General features: G+C 35.8%; 1 protein-coding gene across 2 annotated transcripts; it reads left to right on the top strand.

Moving 5' to 3' along the window:
* The first annotated feature begins 4,320 nt into the window (after positions 1–4,320).
* On the top strand, positions 4,321–9,531 carry LOC137729228 (calcium permeable stress-gated cation channel 1). Of its 2 annotated transcripts, none has more exons than XM_068468091.1 (12): positions 4,321–4,905; positions 5,485–5,829; positions 6,050–6,205; positions 6,367–6,502; positions 6,785–6,886; positions 7,046–7,168; positions 7,274–7,354; positions 7,439–7,779; positions 7,865–8,110; positions 8,210–8,534; positions 8,631–8,864; positions 8,947–9,531. In XM_068468091.1, the coding sequence occupies exons 2-12, from the start codon at positions 5,516–5,518 to the stop codon at positions 9,205–9,207; spliced, it is 2,319 nt and encodes a 772-aa protein (XP_068324192.1). In that variant the 5' UTR covers positions 4,321–4,905; positions 5,485–5,515; the 3' UTR covers positions 9,208–9,531. The 2 variants fall into 2 exon arrangements, with proteins under 2 accessions (XP_068324192.1, XP_068324191.1); XM_068468090.1 differs by having other exon boundaries at positions 4,321–4,984.
* Positions 9,532–10,665: the final 1,134 nt, after the last annotated feature.

The raw sequence follows: 10,665 nt of genomic DNA, 5'->3' as shown, positions 1-10,665 counted from the left end.
GTTTATGGGAACTCACACGAGAACTTCCCAATGGATCACCCATCCTGGGATTGCTCTCGCGCGAACTCGCTTAACTTCGGAGTTCCTACGGAACTCGAAGCCAGTGAGCTCCCAAAAAACCTCGTGCTAGGTAGGGATGAGAATATACATATAATGATTACTCCTCTAAACGATGTGGGATCTTACACATTATCAGACCAAACCTATCATCCTCCTGTTAAAACAGAATATCGTTTGTTAAAAAAAAATTATATATATACCAACGACTATGAGCGTGCGTAACCACAATTATCTTTTCTTTCGGGGATTTGGTTTGATTGTGACATTTATTGGGCCCTTGTTGACAGAATTCATAATCCATTCGTCCATTTCTTGGAATCCTGTCACACTCCAAAAGTCACAACTGCGTAACAGTATCCGATCCGTTGCAGCCGGTCTTAACCCAACGGTGTCCGAGCTGTCTTCAGTATACTTGTCCACATGGCGCAACAAACGTTCAATTCAATCAAAAACAAAAGTTTACCTTTTCTAAAAACAAAAAGTAATGAAAAAAAATAAATAAAAACAAATCAATAAAAAAAACAAAAGGGCCCAAAACAACCAAGGACGCTTTTATTTTGGTGGCAAAATATCATTGTCCATGCATGCGGACATGATTTCTTCTGATTTTTTTTATAGCCAACTATTTAGCTTCAAATGCAAGTTTCAATTATATTATTATTCGCTTATTGTGAGGTTAAGCTCATTCATTTTTCTTAGTATGAATAATATCATTTGTTAAAATAATATCATTTGTTAAAATAATATTATTTGACAACAATGCTATTAATTTATCAAAAAAATAAAAAATAAAAAATAATCGTTATCTCCAAATCCTTTTCTTTTTTCGAATAAAAACATTTATCATTTTCAATGAAAAATAAATTTTATTAGGTGAAATTTAATATTATTACACAACAAATTTACTCACAATGTCCACTTTTACTCGTATCTAAGTTTTCAACAAAAATAACCAATAAAACTAACGAAATTCTAACATAGAAAATCCACTCAAACAACTATAAAGTTTGAACCACGACAATTAATCAAGATCTTATGCAAAGCTTGTAAAACCCCAAACAATCAAAACAATAAATTAATGTGTAATACTAGCTAAACTAGTAAAACCTGAAGTGGTATTACTGTCAAACTCAACATATATTAGCTTGATAAAAAAAACTATAACACATAACTAATACGTAGAATATTAGGTCGTTAACGGACATGTTTCACATCAAAAAAATAAAATTTTCATTCTTTTGTGAGAGTTACTGTCACATCTCGCCCAGGGCGAGACCACTTCCCGGACCCGACTCCACTACCATAGCACGATATTGTCGCTTTGGGCTTACCATTCCCTCACGGTTTTGTTTTTGGGAACTCACGAGCAACTTCCCAGTAGGTCACCCATCATGAGATTGCTCTAACCCCCTTCTCGCTTAACTTCGGAGTTCTTACGGAACCCGAAGCTAGTGAGCTCCCAAAATGCCTCGTGCTAAGTAAGGATGAGAATATACATTTAAGGATCACTCCCCTGGGCGATGTGGGATGTCACAATCCACCCCCCTTAGGGGCCCGACGTCCTCGTCGGCATATCACGACTAAGGTTAGGCTCTGATACCAAATTGTCACATCCCGGCCCGGGCGGGACCACTTCCCCGCCTCGACTCCACTACCGTAGCACGATATTGTCCGCTTTGGGCTTACCATTCCCTCATGGTTTTGTTTTTGGGAACTCACGAGCAACTTCCCAGTGGGTCACCCATCATGGGATTGCTCTAACCCCTTTCTCGCTTAACTTCGGAGTTCTTACGGAACCCGAAGCCAATGAGCTCCCAAAAGGCCTCGTGCTAGGTAGGGATGAGAATATACATTTAAGAATCACTCTCCTAGGCGATGTGAGATGTCACAGTTACGCTAAAAATGCGCAACCCTACCCTAATCTTTCTCTCCTGGTAACTATCATTAATCTGCAACCTACTCATTTTTAGTGATTATAAATAAATAAAGTTAAAGTGGATTAAAATTAAAAAACAATATTACGCTGCATTAGATAAAAGAATTAATTGAAAAATAATTTCTAACTAAAGCTTTGGTTCCTGAATTTAAATTTTGTGATTTTTGGTATCGCGAAAAGTACATGAACATTTTTCACAAAAAAAATTAATGAAAAGATTTTGAAATTATATAATGCTAAATTAATACCGTATCTACTTTTCTTTAAAAAGTAATGAAAAGTACGCGAACATTTTTTTAAAAGTAATTATATAGTGCTAAATTAGTGCCGTATCTCCTTTTATTTGACATATTAATCTTTGAATGTCCACTTTGAATATGATGTGGTCATCAATGAAATTGGCTCCTAATAATAAAATAAGGTGCACAAGTCCAAAGGGGTGTGAAAAGTATTCCAATTTTTTCACTCTTTCAACATGACTTGTTTAGTGATTATAAATAAATAAAGTTAAAGTGAATTACAATTAAAAAACAATATTACGCTGCATTAAATAAAACTAAAGCTTTGGTCCCTGAATTTAGAATTTGTGATTTTTGGTATCGTGTGAGAAGCACACGAACATTTTTTTTAAAATGAGGATGTGTTTCCTAAAATATGACCACATATTTTCACACTCTTGTTAATTTTTGTTATTTGATTTTTTTTAATTCATTTGATTCGACAGCAGAAATGAAATGAAATGTGTGTGCCGGAAAAAGAGTGTGTGGAGAGTACAACTCCTATTCTAACTATATTACTTGACGTCATTTTAGATTAAGCTCCAAAATCAAATGTCATATTGTTGATATTTTAATATACCAACAATTGTTAGTACTACGGTCTAGTGATATTTTTTTTCACTTGTAAGTGAGAGGTTTTAGATTCAGATTCTCGTCAAAAACGAATTTGAACTATAATATTACTAGTTTATTATCAGACTAAACATATCCTCCTTCCCTCTTAATATAGAATATTGTTTGCTAAAAAAAATTATATACATATACTAACAACTATGAAAGTGCGTAACAAATCTTTTCTTTTGGGGATTTGGTGTGATTGTGACATTTATTGGGCCTTGTTGAGAGAATTCATAAGGAATGTGATATTCACACAACTTTTTTTACTTCTCACATATTCTTTTAATTTTAGACTGTCGAATCAGATAAAATGAAGAAGATTAACAGATAAAAATTAATAAAAGATGTGCAAGAAGTAAAAAGAGATGTGTGAATAACACATATTCACACATCCCATTCATAATCCATTCGTCCATTTCTTGGAATCCTGTCACAGTCCAAAAGTCACAACTGCGTAATAGTATCCGATCCGTTGCAGCCGGTCTTAACAAACGGTGTCCGAGCTGTCTTCAGTGTACTTGTCCACACGGCGCAGCAAACGCTCAATTCAGGGAGTCGCGACACATCATAACAAATCAATCAAAAACAAAAGTTTACCTTTTCCAAAAACAATAAGAAATTAATAAAAAACAAAAACAAATCAATAAAAAAACAAATGGGCCCAAAACAACCGAGGACGCTTTTATTTTGGTGGCAATATATCATTGTCCTTACGCACGCGGACCTAATTGCTTCTATTTTTTTTTTATAACTATATATTTAGTAATAAAAACGAATTTGAAATACATTATTGTTGTTTTATTGTGAGATTAAACTCATTCTTTCATTCTTATTATGGATAATAACATTTGTTAAAGAAAATATTATTTGGCACCAATGCTGTTAATTTATCAAAAAAATAATAAATAATCGTTCATCCCAAATCCTTTTTCTTTTTTTTCGAATAGAAAATTTTATTATTTCCAATGGAAAATAATTTTATTAGGTGAAATTTAATATGATTACACAACAAATTTACTCACAATGTCCACTTTTACTTGTATCTAAGTTCAACAAAAATAGTTTCCAAAAAAAAAAAAAAAAATTCAACAAAAATAACCAACAAAACTAACGAAATTCTAACATAGAAGATCCGCTCAAACAACTATAAAGCTTGAACCACGACAATTAAGCACGATCTTATGCAAAGCTTGTAAAACCCCGAACAATCAAAACAATAAATTAACATGTAACACTAGCTAAATTAGTAAAACCTGAAGTGGTGTCAAACTTAATATATTTAGCTTGATAAAAAACTATAACTCATGACTGATACGCATAGTATAAGGTCGTTAACGAACATGTTTAACACCAAAAAAGAAAATTTTCTTTCTTTTGTGAGAGTCACGCTACAAATGCGCAACCCAACCCTAATCTTTCTCTCCCGTAACGATCATTAATCTGCAACCTACTCATTTTTGGTGGGAGTCCAACAGCCCCAACAAGTTTCCAATCCTATTGGCCCGTGCTTCCACCCTCACCAAACCGCGCGTGAGCACCGCCTTTCGCCATCGTACGATACAGATACTCACCGAAAAGTAGCCGTTGGACATCACACTGTGACACACACCCCCTTGCCGACACCGAAACTTAAGTAAAGCGACGTTATTAATACATGTTTTTGACTAAATCCAGAAATCCATACAACAAAAAGTAAAACCGAAGCCGACCAAGAACCTTCAAAAACCCACCACCCTTCTCCTCTTCCTCTCTCTCTCTCTCTGTCTCTGTGTGGAATTTGCCTGTCCACGAAGGAAAGCGATTGCTGCAGTTTGATTTCCCACTTATGTGTTAATTTTCTCAGTGGCTGTGATTCAAAGGTGGAGACTTTGCGGTGGAAGCACGTTCACAGTAGCGTGAGTTCTTGGGTTTATTGGAAGGAGGGAGAAAAGAAAGAATTATGCTTTCTTTAATTGAAATTTGAAGCAATTCGATCACGTTCTGATTCGACTTCCCCGATCCATAAAAACCCTGGTTTTTATTCTTTCCTTCGTTCATTATTTCTTCAGATTTAGGGGGTTTTAGCAGCCAAATTGTGAAGTTAAATCTCGAGGTTATTAGCCTTAAGCATGCTTAATTTATAGTTACTGTACCTGTTGGTAATTGTATGGAATTTTTTGCAGCTATAGTGTAATTTCACCGTGCTTATTGAATAATTATTTAATTAATTAATTTATTACTTGTTTGTAGTTGTTTTAAGACTCGCTTTCGTGGAAAATATGGGATTGGGAACTGTTTTCAATTTATGGTGTTTGATACAGAGGCTGTATAACGCGAAAGAAAGACGGAAATATTTTGATATAGTAGCCTTTTATTCGTAGATGCGTTATTGTTGCATATGAATAGTTGTCCGATTAGAATAAATTGTTACCATGTTGGCTGGATGGTATTGCTTTGCAATTTCGTAAAGTCCAGTGGTTCCAAGGTTGTGAGAAATTGTGTTCATGGTTTCTTTTTCTCTGTGGCTTTGTGCTTTCATATTGGTTGTGGCATATGATATTCATTTGTGTGGATATTGTTTTGTTAACGTTAATGGTAATACTCGTTTTACAGGTTATTGCATTGTTGTTTGTGGGCGATATAAATGGCTACACTTGGAGATTTAGGGGTTGGAGCGGGCATCAATATTCTCAGCGCGCTCATTTTCTTTCTGGTGTTTGCCTTTCTTAGGCTTCAACCCCTCAACGACAGGGTCTACTTTCCCAAATGGTATTTGAAGGGATTGAGGGAGAGTCCCACTCATTCTGGCGCTTTTGTGCGCAAGTTCGTCAATCTGGACTTCAGGTCATACTTAAGGTTCTTGAATTGGATGCCAGCTGCGCTGAGGATGCCGGAACCAGAGCTTATTGATCATGCAGGATTGGATTCTGCAGTTTACTTGCGGATATACTTGATAGGGTATGCTGCATTAATTCTCCTATTTCTTCTTATGCTTGCTACTCATAGTCTTTGCTGTGATAGTACGTTAATATTATGTTCCGCTTGTATTTCTAATATGATTCCTTGCTTCCAAATCACAGAAACTTGTTCTGCTTTAACTAAACACTACCCAAATTTTCGCTTGTAAATATAATTTGTTAGCTGATTTTTATTGCTCTATTCCCTTTTTTTCTTGCAGGCTTAAAATCTTTGTTCCTATAGCACTCCTTGCATGGGCTGTTTTGGTACCGGTCAACTATACAAATATCACTTTGGATCTAGAGAAGATAAAGAATGTTACTTCAAGTGACATTGATAAGCTCTCAATTTCAAACGTCCCAGATGAATCGCCCAGGTTAGAAACCCCTCTTTCTTGCTTATCCTTCTTAAATTGTCATTTTTAGATGTGTATGATAATTTTTCTTGCCCTTAGAAGTATGTCATTTCTGTACAACGCAGAGTCGTTTTATATATTTGGACAACATAATAAATAATAATGTCATTTGTATTTCACAGATTCTGGAGTCATATAGTGATGGCCTATGCCTTTACCATTTGGACATGCTACGTGCTGCTGAAGGAGTATGAGAAAGTTGCCAATATGAGGCTGCATTTTCTTGCAACAGAAGAACGCCGACCTGATCAGTTTACGGTGAGATTGACTATGTGCTCGGTTTACTTGTTCAGATTATCGTATTAGACTTTAAAACATATAACTATGAAAATAAAACATTGGATGACTTAAACATTGTTGGGAGTTAGTACTGTGGTACCTTCGTGTTTCAAACATTGGAGGTTATGTGGCTGCTTTGATTTCCTTTTTTGGAATATTTTCTGTGATGCAATTGCTTTGTAGTGATGTCAAAAAGAGAGGATAAAACAACTCTGTAAGCCCGTGTTCAGTTACCAAACTTATGGCTTTGTTTTTCCACAGGTCCTTGTTCGAAATGTTCCACCAGATTCCGACGAATCTACAAGTGAGCTTGTGGAGCACTTTTTTCTTGTCAACCATCCAGATCACTATCTTACACATCAGGTTTGTTTCTGAAATAAGAGAACATTATCATGCATTTTAAATTTAGCTTAGTGTTTATAAATACTTCGTTTTTCTCGTGTTTCTGTGTGGTTTAAATAGATAGTATAAATTTGTGAAACATCTCCACCTAATTAACCCCATTCTGAATATTACATGCAGGTGGTATACAATGCCAACTCACTTGCGAAATTGGTAAAGAAGAAGAAAAAGATGTTGAACTGGCTTGTCTACTATCGAAATAAGCTTTCTAGAAGTAAAACCGCAACAAGACCCTTAAAGAAGGTACTTCAAATGCGCTCATGTGTTAGAAACTAATATGTTTCCAGTGTTCAGAGCTACTTATTAATTTCTGATTTAACCTGTGTATTGTGCATATGTTAATAACAGACTGGTTTTCTTGGGCTGTGGGGAAAAAAAGTTGATGCAATTGAACATTATGAAACTGAGATTGACAAATTGACAAATCAAGTAAGTACAATTCCTTGAGTTCCTAGTCAAATCTCTACTTCTCCAGGAGGTTGATTCAAATGCATTTTTCTTCTTTTTTCTCAGATAGCTGAAGAAAAAGAGAGGGTTGCTCATGATCCGAAGTCTATCATGCCAGCCGCCTTTGTTTCCTTTAAAACTCGATGGGGTGCCGCTGTTTGTGCACAAACTCAGCAATCCAGAAACCCAACTATTTGGTTAACCGAGTGGGCTCCAGAGCCACGTGATGTATATTGGCCGAACCTGGCAGTTCCATATGTACAACTCACAGTCAAGAGGCTTATTATGGGTGTTGCATTCTTTTTTCTCACCTTCTTTTTCATGATCCCCATTGCAATCGTACAGTCTTTTGCAAGCCTCGAGGGAATTGAGAAGGCAGCTCCATTCCTAAAGCCCGTTGTAGAAGCGTGAGTTGTTTCATCCTCAAAATTTTTAGCCTAGCATCTAGTTTTCGTTATTACCATTACTAATATCACCTTGATTGATATGCAGGAAATTCATTAAGTCAGTCATTGCAGGTTTTCTACCCGGAATTGCGCTGAAGTTATTTCTAATTTTTCTACCAAAGATATTGATGATCATGGCGAAATTTGAGGGCTATCCATCTAGGTCTTCTCTTGAACGGAGAGCAGCATCGAGATACTATCTCTTCTCTCTGGTGAATGTATTCCTTGGGAGCATTATTGCTGGAACTGCATTTGAACAGCTAGATTCTTTCATTCACCAATCAGCAACCGAGTACGTAATCCTTGAAGATAATTTTTTTTTAATATGTTGTTCACCGTCTCTTATCTTGGTTCAGATCATGAAAATGAAGTATTTATTGTATTTTCGCAGGATTCCAAAAACAATTGGTGTTGCCATCCCAATGAAAGCAACTTTCTTTATCACGTATATAATGGTTGATGGATGGGCCGGTATAGCTGCAGAGATTTTGATGTTGAAACCGCTGATAATATACCACTTGAAGAATTTCTTCCTGGTGAAGACTGACAAGGATAGGGAGGAGGCCATGAATCCAGGAAGTATTGGTTTCAACACCGGAGAGCCTCGGATTCAGTTATATCTCTTACTCGGCCTTGTGTATGCTACGGTGACACCAACCTTACTTCCGTTCATAATAATTTTCTTTGGCCTGGCTTATGTGGTTTTCCGTCATCAGGTAAAAATTTGGCATCAAATTATACTTCCGTTCTAATAGTTATATCTTTTGTTGTAGGATATTTTTAACCTCTGTCTTTTTATGCTCCACATGCAGATCATAAATGTGTATAACCAGGAGTATGAGAGCGCTGCGGCATTCTGGCCTGATGTCCATGGTCGTATTATCACTGCATTGATCATCTCACAACTCCTCTTGTTTGGGCTGTTGAGTACAAAAAAGGCTGCTCAGTCAACGCCGTTTCTCATTGCGCTTCCAGTACTGACCTTATGGTTCCATAGGTATTGCAAAGGTCGTTTCGAACCTGCATTCAAGAGATACCCATTACAGGTATGTAGGGATTTCCCTTGTCTTTGTAATCTGCTCATTAAAATTATCATCATTGTTTAATTCTTTGTTTTTCGGTGTTTAGGAAGCAATGATGAAAGATACACTGGAACAAGCAAGAGAACCGAACTTGAATTTGAAAGGCTATCTTCAGAGCGCGTATATCCATCCAGTTTTCAAGGAGTGTGACGACGAAGAAGACCATGAATCGTTTGAAAAGGGTGAAACTGAGAGCATGATTGTGGCCACAAAACGGCACTCCCGGAGGAACACCCCAGCGCCTAGCAGAATGACCGCTGGATCCTCGCCGTCAATGCCTGATGTTGAAGAACTTGCACAGCCGTAAATTCCAAGTTGGAAACGTAGATGTTAGCTGTAAATTTGACCGGTACAGTGTCAGTACGAGTGGAGGATAATGGCGTTGTAAATCAAAAGAGCTGATAACGATGCACGAGGAGGGCAATGTAGTTTGGTCTTTGCAGTTTTTGTCCTCGTTGTGTAAAGGAAGAAGACGAACGGGAAGACGGTAGGACAATGTAGTTTGGTTTTTGCAGTGTCTTTTTTGTGTTGACAAATTGTGTAGTTTGTGAAATTATGCTTTTTGAAATGGTTTGTATATTGACAGATGTTAGTTGAAATATCATGGAAGTGAAAGGAAGCGTTTTCTTTACGTAACAGTGCAGTAAACATGTAACTTATGATTCACCCACTCCCAGGCAAACAAAACCCAAAACTAACAGGAACAAAAACCATGCTGACGATGTGGAGTAGGGTTATTTCTCCTCCTAGTCTTTCTATCATTCATTTTCCTTTTATTTGAACGGTTACGGTTAAATTACGTCAATATTTGATGTTAATTTTTTAGTAATCATAAGAAGACAAAAAACAATATGCGAAGGGAGAGGAGGGGAGGAGATGAGAATAGGATCAGAGAGAATCCTACTCCTTTTGTAATGCGTAAGTGATGCAATATGCGAGAAATTCTTGTATATTCTAGTTTTTAACTGGTAGAGTTAGATTATTGTATTTTTTGAGCAAAGATTTAATGATTAAAAGCGTCAGGGTAAACAATACTTATAATAGAAAAATTATAACAGTTTTATGTCATTGAATGTGGAACATACACACCGGTTACCTTGTTTGGAAGTGCTTTTTAAATGATTTAAATTATTTTTGATGAAAATATTTTTGGAACTAATCCTGAAGAAGCACTTCTTGGAAACAGCACATAATTAGTGTTTTTGCAAAAAACACTTTAAGTGTTTTTAAAACCCACAAACATTTTATTTAAAAACACTTTCTAAACATGCTCATTTTTTTTATGGTAAGCATCGTATCAAAACGCTATATATGTTAATTAATGTTTTTTTATATATTTCTTTTACAGTTTGTATCTATCCACTTCTTGATGCTGTATTGCCTTAACGGTCAAGGTACTTGAAACCTTATATTTTTTTATTGGAATAGACTAGAATGTCGTTTTTAATAAAAATAAACATTTAATTCGTACAAGTGCTTATCTCTCATGATTTCTGTCTCTTATAAAAAAAAGTTTTCAATGTACCGAAAAAACAAGTTGGTATATTTTTTTTAAGTGTCCAATCAATTATATTATTACGTTTAATGTACCAAATCATGTTTTTGACATATTAAAAATTTCTCCAATTAAAAGAGAGATTTTTTAGTTTAAATGAAAAATAAATCAGTATGCCTAGTATCGTAATATAAAATATAAACACTAAGAAAAAAAAATGTGGCGTATAAGTTCGTGTTCTGACCACATAAAAATCTATCCAATAGAACA

Source organism: Pyrus communis, chromosome 3, assembly GCF_963583255.1.
Source record: "Pyrus communis chromosome 3, drPyrComm1.1, whole genome shotgun sequence".
NCBI lineage: Eukaryota > Viridiplantae > Streptophyta > Magnoliopsida > Rosales > Rosaceae > Pyrus > Pyrus communis.
The sequence above is the reverse complement of the archived record's forward strand: the minus strand, read 5'-3'. Positions and strand labels throughout refer to the sequence as shown.